This window comes from Eucyclogobius newberryi, unplaced genomic scaffold (assembly GCF_026437365.1).
Source record: "Eucyclogobius newberryi isolate DKJ021-1_F unplaced genomic scaffold, fEucNew1.0.hap1 SCAF_12, whole genome shotgun sequence".
NCBI classification, from domain to species: Eukaryota; Metazoa; Chordata; class Actinopteri; order Gobiiformes; family Gobiidae; genus Eucyclogobius; species Eucyclogobius newberryi.
This window is the reverse complement of record NW_027315746.1, coordinates 11,343,636-11,357,875: the sequence shown is the minus strand read 5'-3', so window position 1 is coordinate 11,357,875 and position 14,240 is coordinate 11,343,636. Positions and strand designations below refer to the sequence as shown.

At 42.1% G+C, this 14,240-nt stretch overlaps 1 protein-coding gene across 2 annotated transcripts in view; it reads right to left on the bottom strand.

Moving 5' to 3' along the window:
* Nucleotides 1–5,933: 5,933 nt before the first annotated feature.
* Nucleotides 5,934–14,240, bottom strand: part of prkci (protein kinase C, iota) — a 59,339-nt gene continuing 51,032 nt past the window's right edge. For both annotated transcript variants that reach the window (XM_072440791.1, XM_072440792.1), the window contains exons 15-18: nucleotides 12,236–12,315; nucleotides 10,814–10,903; nucleotides 7,079–7,194; nucleotides 5,934–6,538 (exon numbers count right to left, since the gene is read on the bottom strand). In XM_072440791.1, coding sequence (XP_072296892.1) covers nucleotides 6,451–6,538; nucleotides 7,079–7,194; nucleotides 10,814–10,903; nucleotides 12,236–12,315 — 374 coding nt within the window. In that variant the 3' untranslated portion in view covers nucleotides 5,934–6,450. The remainder of the gene's footprint in view (nucleotides 6,539–7,078; nucleotides 7,195–10,813; nucleotides 10,904–12,235; nucleotides 12,316–14,240) is intronic.

Sequence of the window (14,240 nt, the reverse complement as noted above, 5' to 3'; positions counted from 1 at the left end):
AGACTCTGGTCTGGGCTTTAGTCTGGACTCTGGTCTGGACTGATCTTTGGTCTAGACTCGGGTCTGGACTGATCTTTGGTCTAGACTCAGGTCTGGGCTGATCTTTGGTCTAGACTCTGGTCTGGACTGATCTTTGGTCTAGACTCTGGTCTGGTCTGATCTTCGGTCTAGACTCTGGTCTGGTCTGATCTTTGGTCTAGACTCTGGTCTGGACTGATCTTTGGCCTAGACTCTGGTCTGGTCTGATCTTTGGTCTAGACTCTGGTCTGGGCTTTAGTCTGGACTCTGGTCTGGGCTGATCTTTGGTCTAGACTCTGGTCTGGACTGATCTTTGGTCTAGACTCTGGTCTGGGCTGATCTTTGGTCTAGACTCTGGTCTGGACTGATCTTTGGTCTAGACTCTGGTCTGGTCTGATCTTTGGTCTAGACTCTGGTCTAGACTCTGGTCTGGGCTTTAGTCTAGACTCTGGTCTGGTCTGATCTTTGGTCTAGACTCTGGTCTAGACTCTGGTCTGGGCTTTAGTCTGGACTCTGGTCTGGACTCTGGTCTGGACTCTGGTCTGGGCTTTAGTCTGGACTCTGGTCTGGACTCTGGTCTGGACTCTGGTCTGGACTCTGGTCTGGGCTTTAGTCTGGACCAGTTTTAGGTGTGAGACTCTGGCTTGGCTCAGATCCAAACACAGTTTTACAGTTTTTACAGCCGTTTGGACTTTAACCTCCTTCTTCAGTCACTACTTCTCCTCAAACATCAACTACAGCATTTTACAGCTTTTATCACAAACAAAAAGCAGCATCTATTGTTTCCAATCTCTCAAAACATACATTTAATAACATTGACTTCAATAATTGACGTATATTGTATTGGTGCATTATTCATACTGAGGAACCCGTATTGAAATATATCATGTGACCTTTTACTATTTAACTATTCTATGTTGATCCCAAGCAAATGATTTAGATTCTAAGATGATATAATATTTAAAATATACAATATACGTTATTGAAAATAGAATGTGTAGATATAGAAATATTACACAATACATTAGGCTGACATTTAACCAGGGTCAAGAGTTTGATTAAATCTGGTTTGATAAATGTATTGGTTTTTTTCATTGAAAAATAATGTATGTAAATGTATTTATATTGATCACTGTAATGACATGTGCAGCTCACAAATCACATCGGACCAGGTTTTCCATCAACTCCTTGATGTCTGTTCAGCATCGACTCCCCGCACATGAATCCAGCTGTGAAGAGTTTGTATTGACAGAAGAGACATGATGCTTCAAACTCACAAGAGCATCACCGTTACTGTAACAACACTGCTTTATACAGCTACAGTTAAGACTCACGAAATCACAGTGTCAGAGGAAGAGAGACGAGGAGCAGAGAAGAGGACAAGGGAGGAGAGAGGAAGAGAGAGGAGGGAAGAGCAGTTAGGAGGAGAGAAGGAGAACAGAAAAAAGGAAGAGATGAGGAGAAAAAAGGTGGCGAGAAGAGCAGAGAGGAGAAAAGAGGAACAGAGAGGAGAGAGGAGGAGACGAGAGTAGGAGAGAGGAGAGGAACAGAGAGGAGGAGAAAAAGAGGAGAGAAGAGCAGATAAGAGGAGAGAGGAGAGGAACAGAGAGGAGGAGAAAAGAGGAGAGAAAAGCAGATAAGAGGAGAGAGGAGAGCAACAGAGGAGGAGAAAAAGAGGAGAGAAAAGCAGATAAGAGGAGAGAGGAGAGGAACAGAGAGGAGGAGAAAAAGAGGAGAGAAAAGCAGATAAGAGGAGAGAGGAGAAAAGAGAAGAAGAGAGTAGGAGAGGAACAGAGAGGAGAGAGGAGAAAAAGAGGAGAGAAGTGAAGAGGAGGTGAACAGAGAGGTGCAGAAGAGCAAAGAGGAGAGAAGAGCAGAGCGCATGAGAGAGAAGCAGGGAGGAGGAGGAGAGCGAGCGGAGGAAGGAGTGAAGAAGAACAAAGAGGAGAAAGGAGAAGACATGAGGTGTGAAGAGGAGAAGAAGAGGAGAAAGAAGAAAACATGAGGTGTGAAGAGGAGAAGAAGAGGAGAAAGAAGAAGACATGAGGTGTGAAGAGGAGAAGAGGAGAAAGAAGAAGACATGAGGTGTGAAGAGGAGAAGAAGAGGAGAAAGAAGAAGACATGAGGTGTGAAGAGGAGTAGAAGAGGAGAAAGAAGAAGACATGAGGTGTGAAGAGGAGTAGAAGAGGAGAAAGAAGAAGACATGAGGTGTGAAGAGGAGTAGAAGAGGAGAAAGAAGAAGACATGAGGTGTGAAGAGGAGAAGAAGAAGGGAAAGAAGAAGACATGAGGTGTGAAGAGGAGAAGAAGAGGAGAAAGAAGAAGACATGAGGTGTGAAGAGGAGTAGAAGAGGAGAAAGAAGAAGACATGAGGTGTGAAGAGGAGAAGAAGAGGAGAAAGAAGAAGACATGAGGTGTGAAGAGGAGAAGAAGAGGAGAAAGAAGAAGACATGAGGTGTGAAGAGGAGTAGAAGAGGAGGAGCTCAAAGATGAGAAAGCAGCAGCAGCAGCAGCAGCAGCAGCAGCAGCAGCACGGGCACAGAGGCGTCTGAAGAGGGGATTAGGGTCGTTAAGCCTTTTCCTCTCCAGCTGCTGCGCTTCCCCCGGTCACGTGACGGCTCTGGGACCTCCCGGAGGTCAAAAGGTCACCGACACCGCCGCCCCCCCACAAACGCTCACGAACTTGTCCATAATAATAATAAAACGGATCGATTTGTGCTCGCGCGGGGCAAATTGCACATATCCACCAGCAGGGCGGCGCGCGCGAGCAATCAGTCACAAACCACTGATTATTATTGTCTTAATTACATCCGATTTGTGTTAAAATGACCCTTCTCTTATGATAAATCCTCCATTGCCAGTCGCAGGATGGAGATACATTCCCGCTGCGCAATTCTCTGTTCCCAAGACGACCGCTTTGACATTGTCCCCGCGTCCTTACCGTCCCGGGACAGTTGAGGGGGGGAGGAGGCGCGCGGCGTACCCTCTTTTCACGGGACAGGTTCAGCGATGCTCCCACACTCCCCCCGTGTGTCATTAATGATGTGAAATATGAAGCAGGAAGCATCCCGTCTGCAGTGTTCTGCAGGGACTCATTAGCAGGAATAGTAGACTTATTCCTAAACGAGGCCCTTAGTAAAACACAGAGTAATTTAAGGTGCTCCACTTCTGCACAATGACTATATTCACCACCAGTGCACTTGGATGTGATGTGTGAGTGTGTTAAGACAGAAAAGAATCTACTTCAATTATTGTAATGGTTTTAGATGTAAAGATTAGTGTCATTGTCAGACTCTTCACACTGAAGTGGAACAGCCAGAACATTATGACCAGTGACAGGTGAAGGATTATCCTCTTATTGAGCCTTTTACTGATGGATTCATGGAGTCAAGGGAATATTTAGCCTTTTTGTCTACTATTTTAGGTGAATGTTAATAGTACAACGTGTTAAATTTAAAAGACATTGATTTGACATTTTTACTGTAGTTCACGCAAATAATGAAATGAAAAAAATCACATGGAAGGTTTTTTTTATATAGATTTTGTGTGTAAAAAATGATACAAAAGAGCACCTATTTGGGGAATTTAAATCTGAAAAATGGACAGAGCCAGGTTTAAATGTCTTGGTTCATTTTGATGATACTGTATTAGAAAGAAAACATTTTAAAAGGTGATTTTGGATGTATTTTTCAGTTTTTGAAACAACTAAATCTGACTGAAAATTCGCCCAACATTTCAGATTTTGCCTCATTTTAGACTTAAAACTTGAATAAATCAGGTTAAATCCTTCTGTACGTTGAGTCAAAACTCTTGTGACGCACAGGTTTGTAAAGTTTAATGTGCTGCTCGTTATGTCTCTGTGGGAGAAAACACATTTGGAGAAAACGTGCTTTGAAGTTACAATGTCCCATGTAAATGTGTGAATGACAGTGGATTAAAGTGAATAAAAGATACATTGTAGGAGCAGAGTGGACACGTTTGTTGCTTCCACATGAAAGCCTGAATGTTGAGAGTACAAACTGACCCAAAAACTGAAATACGTTAATTTTGCTTCATTTATGTAGGTCTTTGTTTACCTGCTTCATGACGAACAAACGCTTGATGTTACAATAAGTCAATTTTTTTGTTGAGTAAACGTGCTTTTTGAACCGATTTTTAAATATGTACTCATACTTGTATAAGAGTATAATTTTAGTAGCATCTAATTGTAATTATTCATTTTCTACCGCCTGTTCCCGTTCGGGGTCGCAGGTGACTGGAGACTATCCCAGTGACTTTGGGCCTTTGGCGGGGCACACTCTGGACAGTGGCCAGCTCGTCACAGGGTTAATTATAATTAGTTCCATTTAAAATCACTGAGTAGTTGTAATCGTACAGTTGTCTCACTTCTGTCTCTGCTCCTCTCTAAAACCTCACACACAACAAATCCCAGCATCGCCTGCTCTGATTGGCCGGCGCTCACAGAAAATGCAGCTGACCGTTTAAAACAACTTAATCCCACTTTAAACCGTTTATGTGATCGACGTTTTGCTTAAAAATCTGATCTTCGACACTGAAACCATGTTAAAAAGTAACTGAGAGTAGTTTTAGAAAAGTGACACAGTGCACCTTTAAACCGTCAGAGATACAGGGGCCTGAAGGATCCGGTTTCGCTTTCAGACGGAGAGGAAGTGAACGGCAGTTTGAAAACCACCGCCTCGTATCCTCTTAAGACGACGACGCCCTGCAAAACGTCCAGATCCAAAAACACAACCACAGAACGAGAAATAAATGTTTTATTTTACTGTGAGTGTTTTTTTCTTTTTTTTTACACTAATAACAAAAGGTTTTGAGCGAATCCCGTGTCCAGCCCAAACCTCTCCAAAGGCGCGTACCCAGAAACACTTTGTAATCAACATAACAACAACAAATGATTCAAAGTACATTTTTTTCCAACTCAAAGTAACATAATAATAATAATTTGTGGATGAATGGGCCCCAGGTTGAATCGTCAGCTTGTTAAACGCACCGTCGCGCAGAATATAGTCAAAAATACTACATTTTCGTGACGGGTTTGGACATTTATCTCAAAAAAAGAACAACAAAAGTGGAATGGAAAATGATACAAAAACATTTCAGAAAGGCAGAGTCACAAAATAACCATCAGAACATACCATGGAGTTAGGACAGCTTCCTTGCGTTGTACCTTAGCGAGTACCTAATTTTTGGTCCTGCGTGTTGTGTGTAGTAGAACGTGAGTAAACCCTCCAGCCTTTGTTTCACAGTCTAAATTAGCATTACTATTGTTAATTAATAGTGTTACAGCTCCTTCAACAAGGGGCGACCTCTGTCTGCCAGAGGTCGCTGATCACAGAAATACATCCAAGCCACAGTTTGTCTAGTACGAGCACTTTTTGGTAGTGTTAACCCAGTCTGGAAATAGAATATGTTACCGTTAAATAATATCAAAGAGGAAATACAAACTTAATAATTATCTTTTTAGTGTCATTTAATCTACTGAAATGGGTGACAAAGCTGAGTCCAGTATGATGTGGAGTTTGCCCCTTTCACACACGCGCAAATGTTAAGAATAAGTTGATTAATTTGTGACTAGAGCCAAAACTAATGATTATTTTAGTCGTCGACCCGTCAGTGGTTATTTATTATTGTGCATTGACTGTTAAAAATATACTTTTTCAACCCAAATAAAGTCTGAAATAAGGTGACTGAAGGCTTAGATAGATAATATTTACACATATAATTGACATTTTGATCACGGTAAATAATGCCATCATCTTTGTAATGAAAAGTCTCGTGTTTTAGAGTCGGCAGAGTCCGGAAAACGATTAAAAATGATCCAAAACTATAATAGTTTTAATAGTCTTGATTATTCCCATTTATCGTTGCGGCCCTGTTAATATCATAATAAAACCTGACTTCATCCGACACAATAAAAGCCAATCGTTTCCATGGTTTCCGTGCGTGCTGTGAAAGGAGCAGTGTATCGTCTTCGTGACTTGTACCTGGACGCTCAAAACGCTGTGTCAAACGTTCTTTATATATTTCAATATAGGTAAATATGTACAGATTAAAAATATGCATTGAATATACAAATCACCAGCTGGAGGATCGGCTCCTGGAGTTCACACTTTGACCTCCCGCCATTTTGTTTTCTTTCTTTCTTAGTGTTCGGCGGCGCGGAAGAACCGGGAGTTAGCGGCGCGGCGGACGCTAACCGCTAAAAGAGTGACATCTCAGTGCAGTTTTACGCGGTACAAAAATATGAATTCACAAAGAAAAAATAGACGGTTTTAAGGGCAGAGTGGTCGTGAATGGCAGAGACTGGATTTGGCAAACGGAAAGAGAAGCGGAGCCGAATCGCTGGCAAGAGTCTTGTAAAAACCGTGCGGCGGGGACGCGTCACAGAGAGAGTCTTTCGGAGCGAGCGGAGCCGTCAGACGCACTCCTCCGCCGACATCAGCAGAGGGTTGATGTACTCGAAGCCTTCAAACTCCGACTGGTCGATCTTCTTCACCACGTCGCTGGGAAAAGGCAGAAAACGGTCTTGATTATGATCGACAAATGGGGAAAACTACAAGCATCAAGCCTAAAACACACTGTTAGTTTATTTTGGAGAAGAAAACCATTTGTTGAATCAGAAATCGAGACATTAACTCTTTATACTGTATTTTCTGCACTATAAGCAGCACCTTTTTTTTTTTTTTTGGTCGGGGTGCGACTTATACTTATATTATACTTATATACTCCGGAGCGACTTATATGTGATATTATTTGTTATTTTCACACTTGCAACCACATTTCATACTCCAGTGCGACTTATGTTTTTTTCTTCTTTATTATGTATTTTTTGGCTGGTGCGACTTATAGTCCGGAAAATACGGTATTTGCTTTTTACAAGTGTTTACATTTTTGATATAACAACTTCAGGAACTATCATGTAAATATGTGTACATTTTTCATTAGCAATTGCTTTTCGTAGTGTTTTAAAGCCGTTTTACTGTATAATTGAGCTCATTGAATGTGTGGTGTTCAGACTAAAGTGTACAGGATGCGGAGCGTACTCGTCGTCCGGCGTGAGCTGGATGGGTTCGTTGGTGAACTGTGCGTCGAAGTTGTCCAGGCCAAACTCTCCTGAGATGTTGGGTTTGAAGGGCGGCACCACCTGTTTGTGCTCCAGCTGTGGACAAACACAATCATAAACCACGTTAAGAGAATATTAGCATTTGTACAGTAGATGTACAACGAGTGCTTCAAAGGTCTTTGTGCTCAGAAAAGATTCAAGCCACTTTGTTTCCAGTTTCTTATTTGTTCTTGGGTAATATACTTTTTAACACAAATTAAACATCTTTGCATTTGCGTGTCCATTTCACTCAGACATGGTTAAATCTGTTCTCTGAAAGGTTTAAAAACATATATAAGATCAAACGATTCTTCCTTTTTTGGGACGGCTGCGTTCAACACAATCCCATATATTCTCTCCCTTACACTGCGCCCCCTACAGGCCGGTGCGGGCATAATCAATGTAGGTCCGGCGTGATCGTGACAGAGAGAGAGGGGCGACTGTGAGGGGGTCTAAGCCCATCCTCCAGACGTGAGCAGAGGGTTCACGTCCCAGACCTGACCTCCATCCACCCTCTGGAGGACGGGCCAGACGAGGAGCGGGACGGACGTAACAACCGGGCGAGACGTGAATGTGGGTCAAAAGAATAAAAGAAAACAGACGCTTCTTTACCTGATGGTATTCTTTATACTGACTATGGATTGTGGCTTCTGAAAGTATTCTAAAAGTAATTACTGAGCACCAGAAGTTACTTGGAAAAGAGGTAAAAAAGGAGAACGTACAGGTCAGGAACAAACTTATAAATGGATGGAACCTAATTTACAATGTCATTTTAAATCAAGTCAAGTATGTAAACTAGAATAAACACTTTAAATATTTTCTTTTTTTTAATATTCAAGTATATACAAAAGAAACACAAGGGTTAGGGTTAGACCAGAGAGAGAATATACAAAAAACACATTTAAACCACAACAAACGTCCCATTTAGTCCATATTCGGTCAAATTTGTCCACTTTCAAATGCAATTTCCCCCATTTTGTCTTATTAATTGTTAAAGACGTTTTGAGCTTTCGAGACAGTGTAGCACGAAGAAGAGCAGGGAGGACTAGACTTTCAAATCAATTCCATGCTTTTTATTCTGCAAAACACTTCAACCGACTGATGCGACCAAAATAGCTTAAAAAGAAATCAAAAAGTAATCAATAAACGACATTTCCTTCAGCCACGCAAAACTTCAGAACATCAATACTTCATTTCACATTTCGACGCTCGTCCAAAACAGCCTCCAGTGAACAGGTGACTAGAACCAGGAAGTATGATCACATTAGTCCTGTTCTCAGGTCTCTGCACTGGCTCCTGTGGCTCAGAGAATAGACTTTAAAGCAGCTCTGCTTGTGTACAAGTCTCTCCATGGCCTAGCACCAAAGTACATCTTGGATATGTTAGTGCCATATGAACCATCTCGGACTCTGAGGACCTCAGGGACCGGCCTCCTGCTGGTGCCCAGAGTCAGGACAAAACATGGGGAATCTGCGTTTCAGTTTTATGCAGCTAAAATCTGGAACATTCTTCCTGAAGATGTGAGACAGACTTCTACTCTGACAATGTTCAAATCTAAGCTAAAAACTGTTTTGTTTAGCTGCGCATATGACTGAAAGGATTTTTTCTTTGCACTTTTCTCTTTTGTTTGTGATTTTATTAGTTTAGAAAATCAGTTGGATTGATAATTTTTAATTTTATTGTATTTCTGTTTCTGTAATTTCTTTGTGATTTGAATGCATTTTTCCTGCTGTGTGAAGCACTTTGAATTGCCTTGTGTATGAAATGTGCTCTACAAATAAACTTGCCTTGCCTTGCCCAGGAAGTGCTCGGGGGTCAGCGCTCGGCTCTACATCCTCAAAACGACCATCACGTGACTCTCCTGCGTGCTCTGTTTTTCTGCCTGTTTAACCTTTCTCCGACTCGGCATCGACGCGGTCTCGAGGCAGGAAGCTGCGACTGACCACGAGCACTTTTGATCTGACCCCGTGTCTACAAGAGCTCTGTGTTTTCTCTTTCCCCGCCCCCAAAACACAAAATCAATGTATGGATTTGCTGTGACCTTTTTGGCAGCGCGAGGTTATGAAGAATGTGAGCGGAGATGATGAATGTTGCATATGGAAAAGCAATCAACAGGACGTAAGAAAGCGCTGGTTCACAAACTAAATACATAGATAAATATTAAGGGCAGTGACACAAACACTATAATTAGAGGGATCTTTGGCTTTTGCGGACTATGATTTATTCTGCTCCGATCAACAGCTTTTGTTCATGGTCATTGTTCAAAAAGATAAATTGTGTGCATAAAAAACTCCCACCGATACTGACAAATGCTAATATTATGATATTAATGCCCACCAGATGTCTTTAGTTGAGGTTTAATTATCAGACAAATGTGCAACGACTGTAAACAGAGTCACAAACGAGCATGAAATATCACATTATGGTCATATTTGAAGGTTTACGCTCTTTTTGTAGCATTTTTAACATAAACAACGTTCTCGACATCTTCAACATTCACGATTTTGTCTGACTTTTGATTATTTTATGGACTTTTCTTTCAATATATATAATCAATATTTATCATGATTGGTGCACTCTTATTTGCTTCAGTTCATACTTGGCCGTTATTGGTTGAATCCACCTGATGGAACCCGACCAATAGGAGCAGCGCATCACAAAAGCCCATTTTAAACTCACTATTAATCATATTGGCCATTTAGTCCTTCTTAGACGTAAAATCGGATGACAGAATGTTGCCACGCCTCCTTTCACTTGTGGTCATGATAAAACTGAGTCTTTGAAATGTACGAGCGACTTCATCATGTAAACTGCAGTCAGTGTTATTTTGACACTTTTTGTTACTTTTGTCAGGCCTAAATTGTAGAAATGCAACAATTTGCCATTTCACTCTGACCATGTTTTTATCTGCACAATCTAAAGCTAATTAACTACATTGACCATGATCTTTTGCACCGGCTCAGAGCAACGGGAAGAAAGTTATTAAATTGTGACTAAAACGGCTGAACCATCTGAAGAAAATGAGTATGGAGTTGTCGTCAAGGCGATGAAATATTTTAAGTTATGAAAGGCAGATAAATAAGTTATGAAAGGTGAAAAGTGCCCAAAATGGTAAACAGAGAACAATAACACACGTATTGGCAGTTTGTTGAAGGGCAAAAATACAAAGCACAATACACATTTTAAAGTTAATTTTAAACAACATATAAAGATGAAAAAAGGCTTTTAAAACACTTGATACATGGCTAATTTTTTCTTGCTCGTTCAGCACTTTCATTACCACGAGCCTCGCCACAATGAGGCAAGCAACTAACGATTGCTTAATTTATTTTACCAACTATTTATAAAATTTTTGACCCAGATGAAGCTAAAGTGACGTTTCCTGTGTCATTTTAATCAGTCATAAAACTATTTTCTGAGAACGTGGTATGTTTTGTAGTTTATGAATAGTCTAAAAAAACAACAACATTATTTTTACATTAATAGACGATTATTTATAATTACTCGATTAGCTCGTTTCAACTGCACAGTACTGCAATATCATCACGAGTTCTATAGTTTGAGATTGGTATTTTGTTCAAAAATGGCGCTGGCGATGGACAGAGGGGGAAATGGGTGAGACCCGTGTGACTGAAAGGAGCTCAAAGGTGAGTGCGGTGATGGACGAGTCACTTACCAGGTCCCAGTCCACGTTTCTGAAGAAGGGGTGAGCCTGGATGTCAGCGAACCCGGTCTGAGGGTGACAGCCGAGGCGCTCCTTTGGGTCCTGAGGAGAGAAGAGAGCGAGTGTTCAGAAGGAGCAGGAGCGTCATCAGAACTACTATAAGACCACATGGTACAACGTCATTCACCGGGTTTAAACAATCTATGGCAAAAAATTAATAACCGTATTTTCCAGAATATATATATACATACTTATACATACATATTTATATACTTATACTCCGAAGCGACTTATATGTGATATTATTTGTTATTTTCACATTTGCAACCACATTTCATACTCCAGTGCAACTTAAATATGTTTTTCTCATCTCTATTATGCATTTTTTGGCTGGTGCGAGTTATACTCCAGTGCAACTTAAATATGTTTTTCTCATCTCTATTATGCATTTTTTGGCTGGTGCGAGTTATACTCCAGTGCAACTTAAATATGTTTTTCTCATCTCTATTATGCATTTTTTGGCTGGTGCGAGTTATACTCCAGTGCGACTTATATATGTTTTTTTCTTCTCCATTATGCATTTTTTGGCTGGTGCGATTTACGGTACACTAATCCAAAGTGGGCTTGTGCATTATGTCTATAAACAATCTCAACTACATGGTAATATATTATAACGGGGAAACAACAAAAGCCACGTTTGGGTTTCACGTGTCTCAAGGTGATGACACAGTAGCACAGTTGCCATTGACAACTCTAAACAAATGTTCCATCTTTCGAATAGGGAAATGTCCTCAAAATGGTGACTTTAAACAGGAAACTGAAAACTATGATTAGCTTTTAGCATCTTTAGCATTTGAAAATATAACGTATTTTCAGAACTATAAGGCGCACCTTTTTTCCATAGTTTTATACTAACTAATTTATACTTGTACTTATACTCCGAAGCGACTTATGTGATATTATTTGTTATTTTCACACTTGCAACTGCATTTCATACTCCAGTGCAACTTATATATGTTTTTTTCTTCTCTATTATGCTTTTTTATTTGGGGCTGGTGCGACTTATACTCCGGAAAATACGGTAATTGACCTTCCCATATTTGAAATGTCTGAAGCTCTTCATTCGTTCATTAACATATATACAATCCCCAAATCTCAGACAATTATTTAATAGTTTTTCTTAAGTTATAAATCCATTTTGACAGGAAGCGACTCAACAAAGTAAATAAAAACAACAATACAGTAGAGTTGAATAAAACAACAAATAATTTCCTTTCAATACAATCATGATAGAAATGATGTGATTGTATTGGGTTTTTGCTCAAATAAATATTACAGCTGCATTCATTGATGAAATATCTGAGGTGACCGTGCGACCCTTGACCTCCACAGTGAAGTCATTTTCAGGGCCAGGGCAGCGTCTGACCCTCTTACCTTGTTCAGGAATCCCTTGAGGACACTTGCCGCTTTGACTGACAGCGAGCGCGGGATTCTGATCTGTTTTTCCAATATTACTGCAACACAGAAGAGAGAGAGAGACGGATGAGTGAAAGAAGGAGGTGAGGAAAGTGTGGGGGGAGAGAGAGAGAGAGTGAAGGGAAAAGAGGAGGTAAAAGGGAAGGAATTAGAGAACGGAGAGTGGAAAGATGGAAAGAGAGAGGAGACAAAGCAGAGAGAAAGAGTAAGAGGTGAGGAAAAGGAACAAGAGAGAGAAGGGAAAAGAGGATGCAAATGGGAAGAAATGAGAGAGGAAAGTGAAAAGGGATGGAAGGAGAGAGGAGACAAAGCAGAGAGAAAGAGTAAGAGATGAGGAAAAGAAGGAAGCGAGAGAGAGAGAAAGAGTGAAGGGGAAAGCGGATGTAAAGGGGAGAAATGAGAGAGTGGAAAGTGAAAGGAGACAAATCAATTGAAGGAAGGAAGAAAGATGAGGGTATAAAGGAAGAGAGAAAAAGAGAAGGGGGAAAGAGAATGAATGAGAGAGAGGGAAAGTGGACGAACAGAGGAGAAAGGGACGACATGGAAGAGATGGAAAGAGAAAGAAGACAAAGCGGGAAGAGAGAAATATAGAGAGAAGGGCAAAGGAGAGACAAAAGGAGGAGAGAAGTGAAGAGCGGAGGAATGAGGAGAGAAAAAAGGGATAAGGGGAGAAGGAAAGAGGTGAAGGAGAGAGAGATGGAGAGAGGGCACGTAGAAAGAATACATGAAGCGGAAGAGGGGAAGGAAGAGGGGGAGAGAGTGACAGAAGTGGGGGAAGGGGGAGAGGATATAAAGCAGGAAGAAAGAGTAAAAAGAGAGAGGTTAGATCGTGCGACAAAAGGTTAAACAGGTGAGGAGAGAAAGCGAGGGGGAGGAGAACTGGTGGAGGAGGAGAACTGGTGGAGGAAGAGGAGGAGGAGAACTGGTGGAGGAGGGGGAGGAGGAGGAGAACTGGTGGAGGAGGGGGAGGAGAAATGGTGGAGGAGGGGGAAGAGGAGGAGGAGAACTGGTGGAGGAGGAGGAGAACTGGTGGAGGAGGGGGAGGAGAAATGGTGGAGGAGGGGGAAGAGGAGGAGGAGAACTGGTGGAGGAGGAGGAGGAGAACTGGTGGAGGAGGGGGAGGAGAAATGGTGGAGGAGGAGGAGGAGAACTGGTGGAGGAGGGGTAGGAGAACTGGTGGAGGAGAAATGGTGGAGGAGGGGGAGGAGAAATGGTGGAGGAGGGGGAGGAGAAATGGTGGAGGAGGGGGAGGAGAACTGGCGGAGGAGGGGTAGGAGAACTGGTGGAGGAGAAATGGTGGAGGAGGGGGAGGAGAAATGGTGGAGGAGGGGGAGGAGAACTGGTGGAGGAGGGGGAGGAGAAATGGTGGAGGAGGGGGAGGAGAACTGGCGGAGGAGGGGGAGGAGAACTGGTGGAGGAGGGGGAGGAGAGCAGAGGTCTAATGGCAGGTCTGTGTGTGTGAAGTGGTTGAACGGCACTGACATGTTTGAGGCAGGAAAGTGTGACGAGGGCAGACACACAGTGACACACACTGACACACACCGACACACACCGACACACACCGACACACACCGACACACACCGACACACACCGACACACACCGACACACACCGACACACACTGACACACACTGACACACACTGACACACACCGACACACACCGACACACACCGACACACACCGACACACACCGACACACACCGACACACACCGACACACAGACACACACCGACACACACCGACACACAACGACACGGCACGCAATGACACACAGCGACACACCACACAATGACACTTGACAACAAACAACACGGTACACAATGACACTTGACGACACAGGCCAATGTCAGGCAGGACAAAAGACTGGGGCTTCATTGTGGGACCGATTATGATTTGGTTTAGTTATTATAATATAAAGAGTAAAGTATATATTCATGTTTTTACTTTGGAGACTGCAATAAT